This window comes from Papaver somniferum, chromosome 7, assembly GCF_003573695.1.
Source record: "Papaver somniferum cultivar HN1 chromosome 7, ASM357369v1, whole genome shotgun sequence".
Lineage (NCBI taxonomy): Eukaryota > Viridiplantae > Streptophyta > Magnoliopsida > Ranunculales > Papaveraceae > Papaver > Papaver somniferum.
The window spans coordinates 249,981,372-250,006,280 of record NC_039364.1 but is presented as its reverse complement, the minus strand read 5'-3'; the positions used below and the strand labels follow the sequence as shown (position 1 = coordinate 250,006,280).

Sequence of the window (24,909 nt, the reverse complement as noted above, 5' to 3'; positions counted from 1 at the left end):
AAACAAGAAAAAACAGACTCCCTAACTATGATAACCCTTAAGGTTATCCTGAACTAGACTCTCGTAGATAATGCTTGGAGGATCATTCCACCAAATTTGAAAATGAATACTAGTTCTAGCAAACTTTGCAAGCTTATCAGCTGCTTGGTTACACATCCTTCTTTGAAAAGAAACTATACTAGACTCTAACCTACTAAGCAAAGATTGACATTCTTGAAGGAGATGTTGATCTTCCCATTTAAAGTTATTAAAATCCCCATTGCAGCAATTAACCACAGCCAAGTTGTCTCCTTCAATAATCACTTGCTTATAATCTAACTGCTTGATCCAATGAAGAGCTTGCAAGAGAACTAACACTTCAGCTTGATTGATATTCCTGGCTACTGCTGAGTAAGCCATTGCCCCCACAAATTTTCCTGTATGATCACGCAAAATTAGAGCAAAACCAGCATTAGAATTTTTACCTTTAATTGATGCATCTATATTTAACTTTAACCAATTCTCTGGAGGCTTTTCCCAATGATATGAATGTTTTTTATCAGAAAAATGAACTAAATGCCCTGAATGAGAGAGTAGATGCATGTAATTTCTAATCCTGTGGATGATGCTGGAGGGATGATGCAATTTATTTTCAAAAAAATTTTCACATCTGGCTTTCCAGATGTGCCAGAGAGTGCAAGCAGCAAGAGGAGCCATATTTCTTTCCTGAGCTTCTAAAGAGTTAGTATTGCAAAACCAGGAGGTAATCCATTCTATAAGATTATCAGCAGCTTTTAAGGATTGCAGAAGTGCAGCAGAGACTCCAAACCAGATAACTTCAGCAAATGGACACTGCATAAGAAGATGAGTACTTGATTCTTCATGAAGTTGGCACATTGGACACAATTGATGCATAGTATCTCTTTTATTGAATAATCTCTGGTTAACTGGTAATATATCTTGACAGCACTTCCATAAGAACATTTGAACTTTATGTGCAACTTCCAAATGCCACAATTTTAACCATCCCTTACCCTCCATATGATGTAGAGTAGAAGCTCCTTTATTATGCTTAGTGAGTTCATTATATGTAGATTTAGTAGTGAATGCTCCACAAGAAGTAAGTGACCATCTTAACTTGTCTTGACCTTGTTTAGGAATTCTAATTGAAGTAATCTCTCTAATCTGCTCAGAAGAGAAATATTGGTTTAAAAGTTGAGTATTCCAAATTTTACCATCTGCTTGCATTAACTCAGCAACCTTCATATCTGTATTCATATTTTGCTGGTTAATTCTATCACCTTCATGCTGATTGAAGCTAGGAAACCAATTATGCTGAAGTGACTTGACAGAATTACCATCTCCATTTTCCCAAATATAATGTTGCTTAACAACCTGCAACCCATGCTGAATACCTTGCCAGACCCAAGAAGAATTCTTTTTAGAAGTATCTTCAGTAAGTAAGTCTTTATTCTTAACATAAATAGCTTTTAGAACCTTAACCCACTCAGCTTGAGGCTGAGTAAGCAATCTCCAAGTTAACTTAGCCAACAGAGCAATGTTAAATTTTTTTGAATCTTTAAAACCTAACCCCCCTGACTTTTTGCTGTTGCAGACAGAAGACCAGCTTTTAGGATTATAACCCTTGTTCTTCTGATGATTCCAGAAGTACTTTCTTTGAATCTGATTTTATCTTCTTGTGGGTTTTGTCAGGAAGCATAAAAATTTCCATTTGATACTGAACAGTGGAGCTTAAAGTGGATTGAATCTGAACTGCTCTTCCTGTTTGATTTATTAACTTTCCTTGCCATCCTGGTAGTCTGCTCTGCATTCTTTTAATAGAAGTATCAAAACATTTATCTCTACTTCTAGGAATAATAAGATTAGTGCCCAAATATTTTTCATTTAACTCTAATTCTTTCATATTCAGAGTTCTAATAATTTCTGCACAGGATTCTCTATTCATATGCTTACTGAAGAAAACACTCGATTTAGCCAGATTTACCATTTGCCCTGAAGCAGAAATAAACTTGTTGATGATATGCATAAGATTAGAGATAGATTTTTTGTTACCCTTGGTAAAGAGAATGCAATCGTCTGCAAAAAAAAATAGATGAGAAATTTCTGGACAAGCTGCATTAGGTTTGACAGGATCCAACAACTTCTTCTTGGTTGCATTGATGATTAATCTGCTAAAGCCCTCCATGCAAAGTATGGACAAATAGGGAAAGATGGCATCACCTTGTCGAAGTCCTCTTGTAGGGAAAATTGGCTCCATAGGAACTCCATTCATCCTGTTGATCCTACTATTATGTCACAAGCTTCAGTATTTATCTGGGTGTCCATTAGGCAATACTTAAGATATTGGGAAAATGCCCCAATACGGGGTGCAATGTTGGAAATCTGCTCCAACATTTAAAAATTTGGAAAAATGTCCCATTTCGTCAAAAACCAAGTTAAGTCACATGTATGAGCTCACACACGCGAAAAAAAGAAACCTTCATAATTCAATTCAGGGTTCAAAATTCAGGATTCGGGGTTTAGAGTTCAAGGGTTCAGGTGGCGGCGCCGGCGGTTTTGGTAGTGATTATGATGGTGATGGTGGCCTCACACATGTGACTTAACTGGGTTGGATGACAATGTTAACGGAATGGAACATTTTTCCAACTTTTTTTAACGTTGGGGTAGATTTCCAACAATGCACCCTTATTGGGGTACTTTCCCAAGTTTCCCTGAGATATTACATGGCTAAAGTTCAGTTGATCTATGTGCAACGTGTAAACAGGGGCATCAAAGAACTATGTCTCCGGGTGTAGATTTTTGTTAAGCTTCATAAGATTACTGGACTGCAAATGCTCTTCTGATCTCTGTGCATAAGTTGTATTGTTACGTGTCATCGTCTCTTAGCCTAGGGAGACACATCGCAACTTTAATGACATGCATAAAAAATACATTCTAAATGGGAGCAACCGAATATTCAACAAAGAATGAGAAGCATACAAGAAATTCGAACTAAAAGCTTATGTTATGCCCAAATAACTTTACTGAACAACTCAATCATATGACGTCACAGAAATGGCCTATCATTTCTGTAAATGGTTTTGGGTAAAAAAAATCTGATACTGAAACCCAAGGTTTTTAGCAGATGAAGCATTATATTTCCAGATGGAGGCCTTCCCTAGAAAATTCAGATATGGATACTCTCGTTAAATTGTTTGCTAATACGTTCCGCGAACGTCCGAATGAAATTTATTCAATGTTTTGGAAGAGAGTTAAAGAGTTCTTTTACGGACGTACCGGGAATCCTAATAACCGTAAATGTAGAGATTTGACATTTAGATTCAACTACATAAAAGGCGCAATGCGAGAGTATGTTAAAGTGAGAAATATGGTTTACGACTATCATCCACAAGCTCCTCTAAGGAAAGAGTGAGTTATCCGATCATTTTTATACCTATTTCACCGTTACAAATTCGCATATTAATACATTTCATTCTTTCGATTCTAGTTGGAATGTTTCAATGGCCTGTGGAGAATTCGAAATGGGGAGAGAAAGTTTATTCACCACAAAGAATATACGACTTTGTACCGGCGTGCAAGGAGGTTCATCGAAGAACACTTGAATCGTCAAATTCTAGACTATCCATACTAAGTAATGCAAAGACAAGAATGACGATTCTAAATTTTTTTTTGGCTTTCCACTGACGACTGTTTAAATTCTATTGACGACTCTGAATTTTTGATGCGTTTCACCGACGACTCTTTGGTTTCCTATATGTATAATATAAAGTCGTTGGTTTAATAAACTAATCGTCAGTTGGAATCGTTAATGGTTATCATGTTACTTAACGATTCTTGGAATTTACCTGGTTTCCTATATGTACAATATAAAGTCGTTGAGTTAATAAATTGGTCGTTAGTTTGGAATCGTTAATGGTTATAATGTTACCTAACGATTCTTGGAATTGTCCAAGCAGAGAGGTGGTTTTCAAAACGGAAGAGTCGATGGTTTAATAAAATGGTCGTTAGTTTAGAATCGTTAATGGTTGTCATTTTACCTAACGATTCTTGGAATTTTCCAAGTAGAGAGGTGGTTTTCAAAAACGAAAGAGTCGTTGATGAATATAAATGATCGTTGAGGGAATCAGTAAGGGTCGTTATTTTAGAAATACACCCTTAACGACTCTAACATTCATTTAAAAAAAAATATGAAGTGTGCGACTCTCACTTCACATTAACATATTTTTCCAGCTTTTTAATGCGATGGTCATCGTCATTTGAACAAAATATAGACACAACAACTTCTAAATATTATGTTAAATTGTTAACACAAAATAGTTTTAACAAACAAACCATTCAAACCAAACCGATAGTATCAACTAAAGATAAGAGTTGTATCTAAGGAACATATAAGTTCAAGTTGACAATACCAAAAGACATAAGTTCTACTAGGTCTAATCAAACTTTAAAACATCTTCTCACTCACCACCTCTACCTCGACCTCCACCACCACCTCGACCTCTTTGACTTCCCTGACTTGATGATTTCCGACTTTTCTTTGAAGGACCCTGTACAGGACTTCCACTTGGAGGACTATCATCTTCTCCACCTTGTTCATCATCTTTGCTTCCTTCACCTTGTTCAGCACGTTCTTGTCTTAGTTGGCTAGCCGTTTTCCTTGTCCTTTTACATTGTTTTTCCAAAGCAGCAAACATTTTCTTCGCTTAGGGATTTTCAATATGATTGCAGTAGTCAGCATACATATGGCTTTGCTCAGGTTCTATCACTTCTCCCTTGTCGGCTTTGCAACAAAATGACTTCATAAAGATCTTCACCCGTTCCCGCTATTTACATTCAAATACCATTTAAGATTAAAATTATTAAAATTGTATGTAATGAAATAACACAATTCAAAGGATAAGTACTTACCACAAGTTTAAGAATGGTGGAATCATCTCTAGTGTCGGCTGTAGAAGCAGAGGAAGATGTTGTGTTGCTCCTTCTACCCGTAGTCTGATCAATCCTTATCATCCGACCGAGGGAGAAGCTTTCGTACCATGGCATGTAATCCTCCGTTACCTCGTGACCTTCATTAACAAACTCCCACCAAGAGATGTTTACCTTTCTTTCATCCTCATGCCTATTATTCCAATGCTCAGTCTTAAGCTCAGGTTCATAAAAAACCGCCAACGCCTTTCCGTCCGCCTTGCATTTCTTTAATTTATAATTGTACAGTGGAACATAATCCTCATCGGGTGAATCTTGAACATACCCAAGATGACGCATTACTCTATTCGGATTGTACATTGAATATCCATAAGGGTAAAAGAGAGGTCCATGGTAATATGAAAGATCTGGGATTGCCTGTCCTCTAGCTTCCTTGTGTGGTCAAAGTTTACCTCTTTGGCGGTGATGTTGTCCAAGGATTGGCTCATGGATAACAACTTCAACTTCTGCGTTTCCTCCTTATCCTGAATCCCCATGTACTTGTAGCGGGATCCTCTTGGTTTAGTATTGTCTCAGGTTGGCTCCAATTGGACGTCTTTACTCTGACTCTTGCACATTCACCTTCTAGCGGCCGTTTTTTTCATTTTTTCATAAGACGATTGGTGTCTAAAAAGACGCCATGCATTCTTATGATCCTACCAAAGACAAAACAATACTAATTAAACAAAAAAAATTGATTTTCAACATGTCATATGAAAAGCAAAGAGCAAAGTTGAGAATGTTACAATTGTCTCATAGATGGTACGGGCCCACGAGCTAGCATATCCAAATAGAACTTTGCCGCCGTCTTTAGGTTCACCTCTGGCTTTCCCATTGCTAAGACGCTTAAGCTGCAAATGAATGGGTGGAATGTGTCGCGCGCTGGGTACAATTGGAGTTGTCCTCTTCAGGTTAGGCCGCATCCTCCTCCTGCTCCTGAATTTCACCCTCCTCCTCCTCCTCATCATCATCATCATCACTACCACCACCATCATTTCTTTCATTACCATTCTCCTCCTCCCCCTCTTCATCACCGCTACCACTACCATTTGCATCCCCATCTGCATCGTCATCATTACCTTGATCCCCCTCTTCCTCAATCTCTGCCACCTCATTACCACGATTACCACCATTCCCTCCATCACCACCATCACCACCATTCCCTCCATCACCACTGTTACCTTGATCCCCATTCTCCTTATCATCATAAGCAGCATATTCACCTCCTAAAGGAATTTCTTCATGTTCCGCGACTTTTTCTTCATCGCTTGGGGTTGTAGATATAACAGCAGATGATGAAGACGACGATTCAGAGGAATCAACACATGGTTCTCTGGGCTTGCGGATAATTAAGGCTACCTCACTCGGTGTTTTTCCTCGTAATAAACCCGCATTTAGGTATTGTTGGTTGCAGGGAGGTCTGGATGGAGGAGTTACCAAGACATTCATATCCTTTTTATTCTTGTTACTGAAAGGCCAACACCAAAAATATTTAAGAGTCGTCAGAAAAAATTCCTAAAATAAACGACTCTTACAAAACCTAACGACCACATGTAAATCATTAACGATTTTCAGTTAATGCTTAACGATTCAAGCAATTTTTCTTAACGATTCTTCCTATTTTTTGGACAGAGGTGCAGAGTCGTTTATTTCTAAAATTGGTCGTCCACAAAAATCATTAACTTATTCCAATTATGTGGACGGATTTTTCATTATTTGGGACAGAGTGGTGGTTTGGAAAATCACGGAGTTGTTGATTAATAAAAATGGTCGTCAGAAAAAATCACACAGGGGTCGTTTTCACCTAAACAATTGGTTAACGATTTTAACCTGAAAAAAAAAATACTACAGCAGGAATCGTTTTCTCCGCCACCCTAATGGTTGACGATTTCTCCAAAGTCCAACATGCATATCAAAAATCATTAACCAAACATGAAACATCATTAAGCAAAGATGAAAAATCGTTAGACATTCAAGCTTGGTGATTAACGACTACCATTCTGAGAAATCAATTTCTCCGATTCAAACCCTAATTTTCAGCAGAAGGTTTTAAAGGACATACCTTCTAATTGGAGCCATTTGTTTGTCCGGAGGTTTTGATTTCTTACTTGTTCTCGAATACTCCTTCCCCGCTTTAATGGTATCGACGAGATTGGGGATTTGATTGGCTAGTCTCGCATTCGTCTTCGTACGTGACATGTTTGTAGAAGAAGTTAATCGTCGATAAAGTTTTCGCATCGACGATTTCGACGATGAATCGGATGAAAAATGTTTCTCCACGGTCATTAATGGAGGATGAGGAACTGATAGAGAGAGGGGGAGAGGAGAAGAAGAAAGGTTTTGTGTTAGATTGAAATAGGGGTCTAGCTTAAGTCTTAATAGATTTTAGGGTTATTTTTCTGAGAAGGGTAAAATGGTATTTTCACCATCATTTTGGAAGCCCCTTATCTTTTTCGGTGTGGGTATAAATTTGGTGAGGCCTCCAATTATTTTCCGGGGCCCCCAATTCAGCGGTGCTAATTAAGAGGGGCCATCTCAATATGTTGCCACTGAAATTCAAGATTCTTTTAGAAATTATTGCATGGGCATCTTACATGATGAAGTGGTGTCAACGTTGACCTACATTAGAGATGGTAAGGTAAGTAGGGCCACTTTAGAGGCAGCTGGGATAATACTAAAGACTTGCAGATACACTTATTCCCTGAAGGCGAAATAACCAAAAAAAGAAAATTAGCTAGTATGGGAAGAAAATCCTGGCGTTTTTAGGGGCCACTCAAAAGGATTTAGGGGCCAACAATAAAACAAAAAAGGTCATCCAAAGGGAAAATGTAGCCAACCCTTATCTCGCGTAATTCGTTATGGCGAAATTACCCTTATATATTCGGAGGATATGATAACATGGTTACCCTCCGAATGCAATCGGAAGCCAAAATCGTTCCCATACTTCCGATTGTAGTCGGTGCAGTATTAGAATGATTTGTGTTTCATTTTTTCCATTTCTTTTTAATTTTTGAGTTGTTAGAGTTATAGAGAAGAAGGTGAAGGAAAAAAAGAGAAAACCCATTTTATCACTACAAAAATGGATGGATACGAAGAAGAAGGTGAGAATCATGACGAAGAACAAAATGTTGAGGGTTCACGACCGTTTAGAGAAGACGATTTGGGGTATATGTTGAATGATCCAAACTTTTGTGGAGAGGAAAACATAGACGACCCTTTCATGGAAGAAAATGGAGAATCGCATGATATTGAAGCTAACGATGCATGTAAAACACAGGTATTGTGTTAAGAAACTCAAATACTCGATTTGCATGCGTTTGTGTGCTTTTGTAAACAAGAAAAACCGATTATTGCATGCATTGAATGCCATGAACTACCCAGATTCGGTAGATAATTTCTAGATTAAACTTACGAATATAACACACTGAGTACCAAATATGTATATTCGGTAGTTACAAGATACTAGTTTACTGCCGAATATGAGAAAAACCCCAAACTGGTTTTCCAAAAATATCTACATTCGGTAGTTATGTAGAGTTATTTACCTCCGAATGGCCCCAAAAACGAATTCCTCAGAAAATTTCAAAACTCAGTATTCTTATCCTTTACAATCGGTAATAGTTTAACATTATTTGACTGCCGAATATAGCAGTGGTCTCAAAATAAAATTTCCGAAAACTTGAAAATCGGATGTTTATCGATTAAAGTTATCTCCCGGTTATTTATATTCGGCTGTTTTACTATATATTTTAGCTTCCGATTATATCATTTTTTGCACTCAGTAAACTGTGTACATTCATTTGCATAAATCGGGTGTTTTGGGTAACCGATAGGATTTCGAATATAAAGTATTCGGAAGTTTGACTTATTTAATTACCTCCGAATATATCATTTTTTTCACTCAGTAAACTGTATACATTCATTTGCATAGATCGGGTGTTTTGGGTAACCGATAGGATTCCGAATATAGAATATTCGGAAGTTTGACTTATTTAATAACCTCCGATTATTGTATAATAATTTGTTGCTTTCATATGCAGGCCGTTGAAGAGTTTGTTGATGACTTCTATTTGAGGCCCGACACTTCCCTATACTATGCAAACGATTTGGTATACTCATTACTACTTTTTTCTTTTTTTCAAAATTTATATGTTAAATGGTTATGCTTATTAGGTTTGTTTTGTTTTATGCACGTTTAGACATTTGGAAGTAAGAAGGAGGCAAAGGAATGGCTTATGAACAAGGCAAAAGATAACATGTGCGTGGTAGTTCAAAATAATCATGTTAGTGACACTCGATTTGAAATGATTTGTGAGCGAGGTGGGACGCGAAAGAGTCACGAGGGAAAGAATAGTAAGTACATACGGAAGACGAATAGGAAATACCGAACAAAGCAATACCAAGAAGATAGGATGCCCATTTAAGATTGTCTTCTATAAGCCCGATGGTATTAAAGGTAAAGAGTATAAAATGTATAAAGTTGATAACGGTTGTCACAACCATGATGATCCGTTGGATTTAATTGGACATGTAATGGTTGCCAAGTTAAAACCACATCAAATGCAGACGGTGAGGTCTATGCGGATCCAAAAAGCGAGTGCGATCTTAAGTAAAATAAAGGCGGACGATCCCGACAACTTGTCTTCTTTGTCTACAATTAAGTCGGCCCTAGCTACGATCAAAAGGACTGATTGGGATGGTAGAACGGTCATGCAACAATCGGAGTGGTTAGCGGAGTTACGTTACACGGCTACACCTTGAGAAGGGAAGAAAAGGATGGTATAGTGGTTCGTATTTTCTTGGCACATCCCGAAATGATCCAATTGGCTCAATGCTTTCATCAAATTTTGTTGATAGATGCTACTTATAAGACAAACAAGTATAACATGCCGTTGTTGAACATTGCTTGCCATACTTCGGACAAAAACACGTTTACGATTGCATGGGGTTTAATGGATCATGAGAACAATGTGAGTTTCATTTGGATGTTGGAGACGTTGAGGTCCATTTATAACGGTGATAATTTTCCAAGGGTTATTGTAACGGATAACGATCAAGCCTTAATGCATGCAATAGCGGTAGTGTTTCCGGAAGCCCAAAACTTGCAATGTACGTGGCACATTCAATGCAATCTCAAAACCAATTGCCATCATCATTTCCAAGCTAAAAGACCAAGGAAGGGTACCAAGAGGTCAAAGGAAGAGGATGAGCGCATTAGTAAATTAACCTTGGAAGAACGTAAGGAAGAGGATAGGCTATTTGAAGAAAAGTGGAAGGAGGATGGAATAATTTGGAAAATGTTCATGAAAGCATGGGACAAAATCGTTTGGTCGATGACCGAGGAAATTTACGAATGTAACTTGAAGAAATTTGAGGATGAATACAGCACGGACTACCCAAAACCGGTTGAGTATTGTAAAACACAATGGTTAACGATTAAGGAGAGGTTTGTGTTTGCATGGACATATGAATATCGTAACTTCAAGAACGAGGCGACAAGCATTGCGGAGGGGTCTCATGGTCGACTAAAGAAAATACTAATTGGTAGTCAAAATGGAGTTGTGTCGATCCAAGAAGCAATCCATGAATTCACCAATCGTGATCTCGTAAAGATTAGGAAATGTATGCAATTTAGTGTACACCAATTCCCGATGGAACATATTAAGGAAAAATTGCTTCTAAGGGGAGTTGTTCATAAAGTTTCAAGATGGGCAATAAATCGCATGATGAAACAATTGAAGTTATATAAAACTTATGATGACGAGAATACGGTTTGTGTTTGCAAGGATATGATAGGTATTGGACTCCCATGTCGTCATAAGTTGGGTAGGTATGTTGAAGTGATTGACATCGATGATATTCACCCATTTTGGAAGCAATTAAATTTCACTCCGAACACCCCGGTAGTTGATGGTCCGTCTTTCTTCGAGTCGGAATTGTATGCACGAATAGCCGAGCGTTACGCTACATCAAACGGCACCAAAAAGCAAATATTGATGCATAATTTGGAGGAAGCCCTTCACCCTTGTTTAAGGGAGGTTGATGAACCTATTAAGCAAAAGAACACCGGTAGGCCGAACACCGAAGTGTCGAGGACCATCCAAAGAAAAGAGTTGAAGGAGTATTTGTCTAATAAAAGAATATTGTCTAGGCACGAGTGTTCGGAAGCCGAATTTGAAGATGAGCCGGAACCTAAGAAAAGAGGTCGTCCAAGAAATGATCAAAGTGGACCAACCACCCGACAAGTAAGGCCAAAGATCTCTACAGAGCCTTCTCAAGTAAGTCAACCCAATGTTGTCGAAGAAGTTGTTGAGCAAATGAACGCCTCGCAACAAACCCAACCAATGGAAATTCTTACTATAAAAGAGGACAAAGGTACTCTTCGTTGCCCTAGAGATCTTAATGGAAGACCAAATCGATCCACATATACAATATACAAAGAGTATTTGGAACAACTCCCTCCACTTATCATTCCATTTGTTTTGTCGACCGACGAGGTTGATGGGGATGGAAATTGTGGGTTTCACGTTGCTACGGAACAAATGGGTTACTTTAGAGAGGCGGATATCGAAGATGTCACCCAATGCCAATATTTAAGAAATAAGATGGCGGTACAACTAGTGAAGGACAAGGGTTTTTATATGGAGATGAGAGGCGAGGAGATAGATACGACAAAGAACAAGAGTTCAAAGACTTAGTTGCGCGTGTGAAGTGTCGAAAGGGATTGAAGACAATCGGATCCAAGTATTGGATGACAATGCCTAAATTTGGATATCTCCTAGCGGACGTTTTGAATTGCGTGGTACATTTCTTCGTTCCTCCTATGTATGGACTTAGCATGACGTTTGCACCCACAAGAACGGCTTGCGACGAGTCGGTTAAAGATAGAAGAATCGTAATGGCATTTGTGAATGAAATGCATTTTATCGGTTTAAGAGTAAAGAAAGATTGTCCGTTACCTCCGTTGAGTAAGTGGCACGATTACTTCCCGATGAACCATTGCAAGGATTGGGTGAAACAATATGAGTCCAACATGGTTGATTGGGATCGTGTTATGGACAACAACTTTCCCGCTGAGTTACTCGAATTGATCCCCTCGGATGATGACGATGTTTGATCGTTTTTTTTCGAGGCACGATTATAATTTTTTTTGAAACTATGTAATCGGAACAACAGTATTATAACACTTCAATACGATTAATCATATTCGGGAATTCCATATTTTATCAAACCGCCGATTAATATTAAAAATTTGAATTTACAGCACTCAAACATCACATGTTATTCTTTTTTCCCAGTCCGAGATGCAACAATCAACGCGGCTTCGAAATGTAGAAACGACTCTCCTCTCCACTTGGAATAAGCATCTTGTGCCGCAAACCTGTCGTCTCTGTGCCTAGCAAGAATACGGTTGTACTCGGTGCACAATTTTATAACATGGTGCACCCTTGAAGAAACATGGGATGGTTCATAATTGTGGCGTGGCTTCTTGTACTTACCAACAAAAGGACCCAATGAAACGTTAATCCAAAATATACGATCGTCCTGCTGTTCTTTGGGTAGATCTTTCACAATGTAATAATTTTTTATCCATTCGGTCTCTTCCTCAACTTGTTTTAATCTTTCTCTATGATGGAATTGTTCTTGACCTCGCTTCTTAGCCTTGATTTCCTCTTCCTCCTCCTCCGTTGCCACTAACGATGGTTTAATTTTTTTGGGTTGTTTGTTCCTTTTTTGTATTTCTTCTTCCCTTGCTGCAATTGATGTAGTTGTTCGCTTGCATCTTCGAAGTATGTTGTCGATTGATGATGGACTTGCCATTGAAAAGGTTTTTCATTCAGATTTGTTACTCAATAATAACTGAGAGGGGTTACCCTCCTTATATAGATTAGAGTTCCAACGGATCTAATTTTTGAAAATATGGCCGTTGAGGTTTCTGAAAATATGGCCGTTGAGGTTTCGTATCATTGGTGCACTACAATCGGTTGTTAACGATACACGTATTACCTCCGAATAAGACATTCGGTGGAAAACTTAAATTCTTATCTACCGATTAAGTTGGTATTTCTAAACACGACTATATTATTCGGAGGATAATTGTTTTGTAAAGTTCCGAATGTACGATGGCCCAAAAATCAGAATTTGGGAAAAACTTATACTTTTCAAATTTTGAAATTGAAATAATCGGAAGTATAATTAGTTACCCAAACTTCCGAATATGGGCTGTCTAACATTCTATATTGGCCCTTGGAACCACCTAGAGCCAAGGCGTGGTTTGTTTTGAACTTGCTATATTCGGAGGATAATTGTTTTGTAAAGTCCGAATGTACGATGGCCCAAAAATCAGAATTTGGGAAAAACTTATACTTTTCAAATTTTGAAATTGAAATAATCGGAAGTATAATTAGTTACCCAAACTTCCGAATATGGGCTGTCTAACATTCTATATTGGCCCTTGGAACCACCTAGAGCCAAGGCGTGGTTTGTTTTGAACTTGCTATATTCGGAGGATAATTGTTTTGTAAAGTCCCGAATGTACGATGGCCCAAAAATCAGAATTTGGGAAAAACTTATACTTTTCAAATTTTGAAATTGAAATAATCGGAAGTATAATTAGTTACCCAAACTTCCGAATATGGGCTGTCTAACATTCTATATTGGCCCTTGGAACCACCTAGAGCCAAGGCGTGGTTTGTTTTGAACTTGCTATATTCGGAGGATAATTGTTTTGTAAAGTCCCGAATGTACGATGGCCCAAAAATCAGAATTTGGGAAAAACTTATACTTTTCAAATTTTGAAATTGAAATAATCGGAAGTATATAACATTATATTGTCTTCCGAATAAATACTGGCCCCAAAATGGGATTTTTCCTATATCAGAAATTTTGAGATTTTTCAATATATATATATATATATTCGGTAGTGAGTGTACTTCCGAATACTGTGTGTCTACTTAAATATATTCGGGAGACAAAAAATTCATTAAACTACTGATTATTACCAGTTTGTATCCAGGAAGATATGACCAACAATATTCGGCCGATAACCATCAAATATTTCTCCCGAATACTGTCGATGTTCTTGAGAAATGAAGAACACGACTACATTCGGAAGTAAAGGAGCATGAATATCACCCGAATCTGGATAAATAACCGAAAACCCTAGAATTATTTTTTCTCGATTCGCGGAATTAAAGCGAAATAAACCCCAAAAATGATAGATTCTTACCTAATTGGGGCCATTTGACTTTGGAGCGGAATTTTTTTTTTCTTCCACAATCGAAAGATAATAGGAAACTGGAAGAAGAAGAGTTGAAATGAGTAGAATTGTTTTTGATTTGGTTTTCATACAATTTTACCATAAGGGCATTTATGTAACTTCAATATCATATAGGGTACCCCTTAACTAGAGTCTTTGGCTGGGTATAAATTGATGGCCCCTAAATCCTTTGGCTGTCAAGAGCAGTTTAGTTCCAAGTTTATAAAATACTTCTCATACAACCTAGTGATGTGTTGCAACTCAATTTGTGTTGCTTCTGAATTCTATTGAATGCACTTTATGAGCATATATACAGTGCCCCGGTGCAGTTTTTTTAACTCCGGTTTCCCTATTTTCTGCTGGGTAGTTTTTTTTAACAGTTCTGGTATCGCTTCGAAGATATCAGCTACAAGACCATAATCAGCAACCTGCAATTCCAAAAACTAGTTAGAAATGAAAAGAGGGCATTTTTATGCAAATGAACTTCCTAATATAGTTTAAGCCAACAATTTTTAATCAAAATGATCATCACCTGGAATATGTGTATCTGCATCTTTATTTACGGCAACAATGACTTTAGAGTCTCTCATGCCTGCCAAATTTTGGATGGCTCCAGAAACCCCAAATGCCATGTACAGCTTTGGAGCCACAATTTTTCCAGTTTGACCAACCTGAAATGTTACCGCAGAAACTAACAGCCTAAGATAAGGGTGCACAGGAACCGAACCGGACCGACGGACCGAACCGGACCGACGGACCCGTACCTGATTTTGGACCGAACCGAGGTACAAGGTACAAGTACCGGTCCCAAAAATAGGAACCGAGCTCTGGGAGTACAGGTACACGGTCCAACACATGAACCGTCTCGTACCGGACCGAAGTCCCGAATAATTCTGACTGTTAGATTTAGGGGATAAGGGATCTGTCTCACCATTGGATTAATAGGGGGTATATAAGCTCACATTATTAGATTAGGGTTTCAGTTCTCTTAGTTTTTTCTCGCCTCTTCTCAGTACTTCTCTCTGAGAAGGAGAAGAAATTCTCCCCTTCTTCTGATCTTCATCTTCTCTGTTAACCTTCAATCAAACGATTAAAAGTTCAAACCGTATTATTTCGTCTGTCTCTTCGTTTTTAATTCCGGTGTGAAGAAAATTAGAAGAACAATTCCGGTGGTAAGTAATTTTTAATTTTTTGATTTTAATTTTTGTATGCATGTCTGTGAATCTGTGATTGAGATTAACGGATTTTTGTTTTCTCTAGCGAGTAGCGGCTTAAAGGATTTTCTTCATCTCCCACCAAACCTTCATAGCGAGTGGCGGCTTAAAGGATTCACTGCAATCACCGTAAGATCTTTTTCTTCTTCATATGGATGTTGTTTCTTTTACACTTCTGAAACTAAATCTAGGCTTTTAGTGTTCTGTCACATTTTTGGATGATTTTTTTTTGCTTTTAGATCTTTGATTCATGAGCAGTAGTTTAGCCGTGAAGATGGAAATGCTATTCTAAAGCTAGGGTTACCTAAAAATTTCTGTAATAGACTAATAGTTGTTTTTTAGTTTTGTGAATGCTGATAAAATGTTAACATGGGTGTTGAATTTGACTCTGAGTATTTAGTTTACCATTCTTTTGATTGAGTTAGTTTAAAGGCTATTGATGAATGTTTTTGAACAGTTATTATGAATCATACTTGAAATAGAAAGCTAAATTGTTCACTTCCAGAGGTATTTGTATGGATTTTCACAAGTAATTAGATAACCAGTTCACAGAACCTTGTGTAGCCCAGTTTCCTCAAACATCTTGCTTTTTGATCTTTCAATTGGAACTATCATGAATTTATAAGCAATGAGTTGCCAAAATTTTTAGTCAATTTCTTTAACATTTTGATCAAATCAACTCTTCTCAAGTATATATAAACACATAATATACATGCAATGATCAAGTATACAACTACCATTGAGGATCCAACAACTGTATCTGTGGCAGTGGTAGGTGTAGCAGTTGTAGGTGTAGGAGTTGTAGTATCTGAAAGCGAGTCTTAAGTCCTTGTAGAAGCTCTTTATCTACAAGGACAGTTGAGGCATTGCTTTGCACACAAAGCTGGCTAAGGAAGTCAATACAACTTGATCTTCTATCTGATTACATACCAGATGATGATGTTGAAATTGAAGAAGGTAACATATTACATTATTACTTGTGTTTAGCAGTAATAGATATAGTCTAATGGTTACTAACTGCTATTATTATTTTTTTGCAGCGTTACTTGGTCCTATCAACAATGATGACACCACAAGTGCTGCTGACATGGATTAGAAGATCAATATTCAAGGCTACTGCAGCACTGCTAGACTGCTAGTTGTTCTTTTATCAGATTTTCTCATTTTCAAGACTTAGTGTGTGTCTGTGACTACTGCTACTTCTTTTTTAAGATTTTCAAGACATTGTTTGTTTGGTTTGCTATTAATATTGCTACTTATTAGTTGTTGCTTTGAGATATTGAAAAATAGGTAAAAAAACAGGTAAAAAAGTAAAAAACAGGGCAGTAGATTTCTGTTTTTTTTTTCCCCTGAAATGGAACCGGAACCGGTACCGACCGGAACCGGTCCATTTTTTTGGTACCGAAGAATGTAAGGTACAGGTACTCGGTCTCGGCAAGAACCGAGCCGAACCGTACCGTGTGCACCCTTAGCCTAAGATGATAATATCATAAGCTAGAATATCTTGCTAATTCCATCGCACTATATGAAAGACATATACAATAGTCTAACATTTTAAGCTAGAGAGAACTGTTAGACGTCTTACCTGGACTTTATTAGGAACAAACCTTGCATCAACAGCTGCCCGAGTTGCACCAACTACAGAAAGAAAAAGAAAAAAAAAACAGTGCAGAGGTTAGATCAAACTAAAAGTCCACAAGCAGTTAATTGATCAAACTAACCCTACCATGGATTCATATATATATATATATATATAAATCTACACATGTAAGGCCATCCTACTAATGTCCTAGAAGAAGCCAACGTGGCAATTGACTAAGGAAGGTGTAACGCGATGCGGTGCATACTAGTAGTGAATTTCTCCACATGACAGAAAATAACATGCTACTTATAGAGTCCAACATCACTCACTCATCAAATCAAAACCTCACATGCGTATATAAGAAACACTGTGAAGAACTCAGTAGAGCAAAGAACACCTTCCGCCGGAGTTTCAGCAAAAGCAATCATTAAAAGCAATTTCGAAATAGGGACACTTATAGGGGAAAGGCAGAAAGGATAATGGTGTGAAGTTATTGATGCGCTTCTATGGTTCTCAAAAGGTATACAAATACGTCGCGGGAAGATGGGATGGGATACAACTAGACATTTTTTATGACCTGGGAACAATTATCAGACATATATAGGGGCTCTCTAGATTTGATGGAAGCCATGGCCTTTTGCAGATCTTTTCAAACGCCTTTGGCAATTCAAAAAGAGATTCAATATATTGTACATAAAGAACCTACAAACGCAATCATATAGGGTATACTAGGTGGATTTTGCAAGTACTATAAAACTAAATGGCATGCAGGTGTAAAGGATATTTCCCATTTCTGAGCCGACAACCCGACAACCTAGTAGTTATGGATTTTCTAGTCAATAAAAAGTTGTACAACAGCTGGAAAAGCCAAGCGATATATGGATGCAATGTCTAAGTGTAGATACAAGAAACATAATTCCAATGCCGAAGGGAAGCGATGCGAGCTATTTAGGTTCAAAAATTTTTCCATGGAACTGCATTTTGAAACCTCAACTTAAGGTCCAACGGGGGAGTCCATCAGATTTCAGAGAAGGTGATGCATTGCGCTCTTGCTACAAGAAAGAGGAACAATTGTGTTTTTTTTTTTTTTGGGGCTTTTTTGCCCTTTTTTTGGTAAAAGAGTGTAAGACCAACCAACCTTCACATGATATCAGATCATTGCGGTCCACCTGCTGAATGAGAGTAAGCAGACATGTTCAGTGGTGCAGCTCTTGGAACATTTGCCTTTGGGGACTCCATTAACATATCCTGAAATGATCCGATCCAAGTAGTTAACACACTTCAACACTACAATTTTCCAAGAAAAGAGACGTATTTGATATTTACTGGAAAGATGTACAAACATTAGACAAGATTGGAGAAGTATGAAAACATACGACATACCATAACAACATCAAAGTAGGTGTTAGCAATTGATTTTAACCCATACACCATATCTATATGTATCAATTTCGAAATTAACTGATACAATTATATATACCCATTGACTTAATTCACAATGGAAAACAGAAAGAAAAAAAATCCAACCTATCTCTAATGGTGATAAGTGATACTATGAACTAACTGCGATGAATAAAGAAACCAATGAATTCTAAAGAAGAAGCACGTGAATTAGGGTTTTAAACAGTAAAAAGAGGGTTGGGGTTTAAAACACCAGAAAATTGTTACTGTATGATATAAATGAAAAATTAAACAGAGATATATACGTATACCGTCCGGATTTGATGAATTCATATCCATCCGTCTCTGGATCTCTGCAAAGCTAGGTACCATATTATGGGAAGCATTATTTGGGGGCTCTGTTAGCACAAACAAAACAAAATTCAAATGGCAACAGAACTTCAGTTTATACTGAACAAGATTGTTGGGCACGTGCATATGCACTTGCTTAGATCAATGGCTCAAAAACAATCTAGAAGGGAGGCTTTTAATTTAATGGTAATATTGGAGGGAGTAAAGATTCTGTAATTGTAAAACATCAAATTTGATACTTCAGCTACTCTTTTTATCCCACGTGTTACAAAACAGGTGTTGATAAAGTTTAGAATGGGGATAGTTTGGCAACTTTGTCATGTAAAAATAGAAAAAAGAAAATACATCGTACAGCTAGCCCCTTACCTTTTCACTCTTTCTTTATTAAATTACTAGTTTATCATCAACTTATTTATTAAGTAGATTTTTACAAATGCCTAATGAAATAGGGGCAAAATCGAAAAGATCAAATTTGCAGCTTCAAGCTACTGTAGCAAGGAGAGTTGGCTTTATATAATATAATAGATAAATTTATAGAATACTACTATTGGGTACAACCTCCAGTGGTACATAACAGAATACCTATTGTAATTGCAATCCTAATTACACGCATACCAAAAAGAAACAATGAAGGATGGGCTTCAATAACCCTTCCATTTACATTGCACACATAAATAAAAATTTCAAAATCAATTTCATGGAACTAATCAATAAAAATAATTTTTCTAGATAAGACGTGTAATCCTTAAAATAAAGACTCACTTCTAAATCAACGGTAATAATCCTTGCTTTGAACCCGAATCAGATAACCAACTAAATACAAATCTGATATAATTCCATTCAATTCCCTAACCTTCAAATATCATGGGATATGAACCTAACGAAATCTAAAGGAAAAGCACGTGGATTAGGGATTTAAACAGAAACAAAAGGGTTAGCGTTTCAAAAAGGAAAAAATTGCTACTGCAATCACTTTTCTATCGGATGTAATTGAAAACTTAAATAGAACTACATAGATGTACCATCTGGATTTGATGAATTCATATCCAATCCTTGACTCTGAAAACTTGCATATGAAAATGGTGAAACAGAAAATGAAGACAGAATTTGGAGAAGAGATACAAGATATATAACCTAACTCGTCTCAACACCCGACCCGTATAACCTAACCTAACATAACCAGGGATAATGAACTAACCCGACCAGGGAGGGCAAGATGGACAAAAACGGTTTAGTTAACTCACCTGGTGGAGCTGAGTCCAACTCGCACATGGTTGTCATCTTTTTGCTGAGTTCGACTGTCACCGCACCTTTCCATGGAATATACAATATCTGTGACGTTTGCTCATTTTCGGGTAGAGAAGCTCCACATGTATATTTAGGTCCACCTGTACAAAGCTACTGACTCAGCTAACTGGCCTTGGACGGAATATGTAACGAGGGGAGGTTTCACTAATTTTATCTTTGTATGGGAGGTAACTCAGATTATGATCTTCGCCAGGGGAGGTAACGCAAATTACCCCTTTTTTTTTTCTTTCATAAAATTCCAATTACATTGATAAAGCCAATTTAAAATGGGAAATTATCGTTTAGTCCTATTTTATGTGGTCCCAACTTAGTTTGGTCCACCAACAAAAAGGGAGTTCTGTTTGGTCCTATTTTATAGATAAATTCCATTCAATTCCCTAACCTTCAAATATTATGGGATATGAACCTAACGAAATCTAAAGGAAAAGCACGGGGATTAAGGATTTAAACAGAAACAAAAGGGTTAGCGTTTCAAAAAGGAAAAAATTGCTATTGCAATCACTTTTCTATCGGATGTAATTGAAAACTTAAATAGAACTACATACATGTACCATCTGGATTTGATGAATTCATATCCAATCCTTGACTCTGAAAACTTGCATATGAAGATGGTGAAACAGAAAATGAAGACAGAATTTGGAGAAGAGATACAAGACATATAACCTAACTCGTCTCAACACCCGACCCGTATAACCTAACCTAACCTAACCAGGGATAATGAACTAACCCGACCAGGGAGGGCAGGTTGGACAAAAACGGTTTAGTTAACTCACCTGGTGGAGCTGAGTCCAACTCGCACATGGTTGTCACCTTTTTGCTGAGTTCGACTGTCACCGCACCTTTCCATGGAATATACAATATCTGTGACGTTTGCTCATTTTCGGGTAAAGAAGCTCCACGTGTATATTTAGGTCCACCTGTACAAAGCTACTGAGTCAGCTAACTGGCCTTGGACGGAATATGTAACGAGGGGAGGTTTCACTAATTTTATCTCTGTAGGGGAGATAACTCAAATTATGATCTTCGCCAGGGGAGGCAACGCAAATTACCCCCTTTTTTTTCTTTCATAAAATTCCAATTACATTGATAAAGCCAATTTAAAATGGGAAATTATCGTTTAGTCCTATTTTATGTGGTCCCAACTTAGTTTGGTCCACCAACAAAAAGGGAGTTCTGTTTGGTCCTATTTTATAGAAAGTATCTAAAGTACCCTTTCTGTTTGGTCATATCTAAAATACTCTATCTTATTTCCTCTCTTCCTCACTTGATACATTGATAGTTTTTTTTTCTCTCTCTCTCTTCTTTATTTTTTCTCTACTAATTTCTCTCCCTTCTTAACATTAACAAGTTGAATACACGTGCGTTCCACGTAGGAAAATGCTAGGTGTTTCACAATTCTCTTACTAACCAAATAACTTCGTAGTGTTAGTCTTCAAGATAAACTACTGCAACTTTGCGATTGAAACTCGACAAGTGCAACGAAACGGCGCAAACACTAAAAAACAAGAGACAGGACAAAGGCCAATATTAACTCATTCAAATTCAACATTCTCATCTCCATTTTGAAGGTAATTCAATAAGGAAGAGAATGCAAAAGGAATGAGGTAAATCCGAATTCGAACGAAGAAGTTACGGCCAAAACAAGTTTACCGAATATCGAAGTCAGGTATGCATACGGGTTTGCGAACTTAAACCCATGGATTTTGATTTTGAATGTTTTTATGCATACTTGGTATGTGTACCATGTAGTCCAAACATCTCGAACTATTATTTTCAAACCTAAACATTTAAGAACCTTAAACACAGATCAAGTTAGGTAGAAATCAACGATAAGCAAGATTATTATAAGTATTCTAAGCAAATAAAAGTACAAATCTTGATCAAGTTTATAGACATACCTTTTTAGATGAATCCAAATGAATTCTACTGCCTTACCGAACATAATCTGTGTGCCCCAATTCTTGTGCTTCCCTCACCGTATACAAAGCAGGGCATTCCTTAGTGAGGATGCACTTCCAACACAATCAAGTTGCGTTGGGGTGAACAAAGTCTTGCTCACCACAAGTGACCTTTGGATTATCATGAAAGAGATCACTTTTAGAACCTTTCACATCCAATTCCATTTTTCCAAAAAACTTTTTAACTTCCAACATCATGGATACTGCCTTTTCCATAGTCATGGAGTTTTCTGGAAGATCATTCCTTTTCACACTCAAAACATCATTGTCTTTCTTCGGTATCCACTTCTGAGTGCGTTTAGGAACAGTCGGAACCTTCTTCCCATCACTCTCTTCTAGAATTCTTGGAAGAGAATTGGATTGACTATTCTTTTGCAAGTTAGTCTTTCTCCAATTGGGAGCATCGGCTTTTGTCTTCGTCTTTACGAATTTATCCTTTTGATAACCATTACGATTATGAAAAGGATTCGTACGACGTTTATAGGCAAATCTAGGTCTATCATAGCACTGATTCCTTTGCCTAAAGGTTGGACAATTACAACCTGTAACGTTAAGAGGATCAGTCTTAACGTAAGATCTTGGTTTCACAACTTCTTGTGATGCCCAAACAAGAACATCATGAAGTTTCTCATTCCTTATACGGAAACGACATCTCCTTTCCAGGTGACCTTTATTTCCGCAATAGTGGCAAACATAAGGAATGTTCTTACCTCGATCCGTGTGTGCTAACTTTGGAGGTTGATAAACTTCGCTCTTTTGAACCTTAACTGCCGGAGAAGGTATTTCACTTTTTCCATCAGTGGAAACCTTTTGTTGAGAAGAATCACTAACCTTGACAAATTTTACCTCTTTGCTAGTACTTGGAGCATCTATTCCCTTATAGCCCAATCCTCGTGTATCACGATGATTTTTACTTGCTCCTAGCATAGTGGTTAATTTGCTTGAACTAGTATTGAACTTTTTCAAGTCATCTTCCAACATCTTGATTTTATCAAGAGCAGCAGCTAAATCAGCCTCAAGGAGTTTTTCTCGAGTGAGATAAGCGCTTTCTCTGTCGTCAAAACTTGTTTGCTGGAAGTTAAACCTTGCTTCAGATTCTGCAAGTTTCTCTTCTAAAAAAAAGTACTTTGGTAAAGATTATCACATTCAAGTGACTTCATACGTAGGTTTTCCTCGGAATCCTTGAGGATCGATTCGGTAAAACGATTTGAAAAATAAACACCTGCGTAACATCTTCTAAATTTCTTGTTTTCTCGACAGAGAGGAGTCAAAAGAGGTGTGACATGAGAAGTTGTAATCTTCTTCATATTCCACGAATCCAAAAATTTAACATACTCTGAGACTTCCTCATTAACATCTCTATCAATATCTGAATCACTTTCATCAGAAAGTTAATCCAACTGTTCTTCTAGGAGAGTTTACCAATCAACAGTTTTTACATCAAGAGAATGTTTGGATATTGACTTAGATGTGACAGTTCTCTCAGGTGAATCCAAGCTTTTAGAATCATCTGGTAATTTCTGAACTGGTACGTTATTAGAGATAGACTCGTCCATAATCAGATCGCTACAAACATAGACTTATAAGATCTTTAACGTGTTTGCCTGCTCTGATACCAATTGAAAAAGCGGGGGTCTAACAACACCACCCAATATTTCTCTTAGCAATCTGTATGGACAAACTCCAATATAATTTTTATGAGAATCAACTAGACAGTTAGAATCAATCAATAAAAAAATATATCAAAGAGTTTATATCTCAATCTCTCGATTTGATCTTTACTCAAGCAAATGGAAATTTGCGAGTCTTTATCAAAGAGAGATAACTTGGACGGTACCAAAGACCAATGTCCAAGGATCAATCAATATCAATCAACAACCAAAGGTGGGATTTCCAATTAATGATCTTTAACGCACAACCTGTATTATTTCAATTATATAATAAATATAATACGAAAAAGAAATAACACAGACACCAGAAGTTTTGTTAACGAGGAAACCGCAAATGCAGAAAACCCCGGGACCTAGTCCAGATTGAATACACACTATATTAAGCCGCTACAGACACTAGCCTACTCCAAGCTAACTTCGGCTGGACTATAGTTGAACCCCAATCAGTCTCCCACTAATTCAAGGTACAGTTGTAATCCTACGCCTCTGATCCCAGCAGAATACAACGCACTTGATTCCCTTAGCTGATCTCACCCACAACCGAGAGTTGCTGCAACCCAAAATCGCAGACTTGATAATAAACAAATCTGTCTCACATAGAAAAGTCTATCAAAGGATAAAGCTGTCTCCCACAGAAAAACCCTAGGTTTTGTTCCGTCTTAAGATATAAAATCAAGGTGAACAGGAATTGATAATCCGGTCTTATATTCCCGAAGAACAACCTAGATTAATCAATCACCTCTCAACAATCCTTCTTGACTACACAAGCGGTTTGTCGAGGAATCACAAACAGTGAGACGAAGATGTTTGTGACTTCTTTATCTTTCCTATCGGAGAACTCTCGTGATCTCAAGCCAATCAATAGATTGTACTCGTACGATAGAAGATGCAAGATCAGATCACACAAGTACGATAAAAGTAGTATCGGTCTGGCTTCACAATCCCAATGAAGTCTTTAAGTCGTTAACCTGGTTTTAGAGAAGAAAACCAAAGGTTAAAGGAGAATCGACTCTAGCGAGTGCACTAGTATCACACAGATGTGTGGGGATTAGTTTTGCACAATGCTAGATGTCTCCTTTATTTAGCCTTCAAATCAGGGTTTTGCCTTAGTTACAAAGCAATCCATATTCACCGTTAGATGAAAACTTGATTTAGATTCAAGCTAATATTTCGCAACCGTTAGATCGAAAACTTATCTTGT

General features: G+C 37.4%; 2 protein-coding genes and 1 long non-coding RNA gene across 4 annotated transcripts; all 3 read right to left on the bottom strand.

Annotated features, from left to right (window-relative positions):
* Positions 1–7: 7 nt before the first annotated feature.
* Positions 8–1,876, bottom strand: LOC113300114. The gene is made up of 2 exons (XM_026549297.1): positions 852–1,876; positions 8–416 (listed from the first exon to the last, which is right to left on the bottom strand). Exons 1-2 carry the CDS (start codon positions 1,255–1,257, stop codon positions 22–24), a joined length of 801 nt encoding a protein of 266 aa, XP_026405082.1. The 5' UTR covers positions 1,258–1,876; the 3' UTR covers positions 8–21.
* Positions 1,877–5,613: 3,737 nt separating this feature from the next.
* LOC113296321 (uncharacterized protein DDB_G0290685-like) lies at positions 5,614–6,414 on the bottom strand. Its single transcript, XM_026544628.1, has 2 exons — positions 5,973–6,414; positions 5,614–5,621 (listed from the first exon to the last, which is right to left on the bottom strand). The coding sequence occupies exons 1-2, from the start codon at positions 6,412–6,414 to the stop codon at positions 5,614–5,616; spliced, it is 450 nt and encodes a 149-aa protein (XP_026400413.1).
* Positions 6,415–14,598: 8,184 nt separating this feature from the next.
* Positions 14,599–18,816, bottom strand: LOC113300110. Of its 2 annotated transcripts, XR_003335435.1 has the most exons (5): positions 18,404–18,816; positions 18,159–18,268; positions 17,024–17,076; positions 14,757–14,895; positions 14,599–14,652 (listed from the first exon to the last, which is right to left on the bottom strand). It is a non-coding gene; the product is annotated as an uncharacterized LOC113300110 (long non-coding RNA). The 2 variants fall into 2 exon arrangements; XR_003335434.1 differs by having other exon boundaries at positions 18,159–18,816.
* Positions 18,817–24,909: the final 6,093 nt, after the last annotated feature.

What these genes read in the sequence shown, in the direction of transcription:
- LOC113300114 (XM_026549297.1), bottom strand. Translation starts at nt 1,257, where the DNA reads ATGAATACAGATATGAAGGTTGCTGAGTTAATGCAAGCAGATGGTAAA. An exon ending in CCAACTTCATGAAGAATCAA is followed by an intron (nt 417 to 851) that starts GTACTCATCTTC and finishes GTGATCATACAG; the next exon opens with GAAAATTTGTGGGGGCAATG.
- LOC113296321 (XM_026544628.1), bottom strand. Translation starts at nt 6,414, where the DNA reads ATGAATGTCTTGGTAACTCCTCCATCCAGACCTCCCTGCAACCAACAA.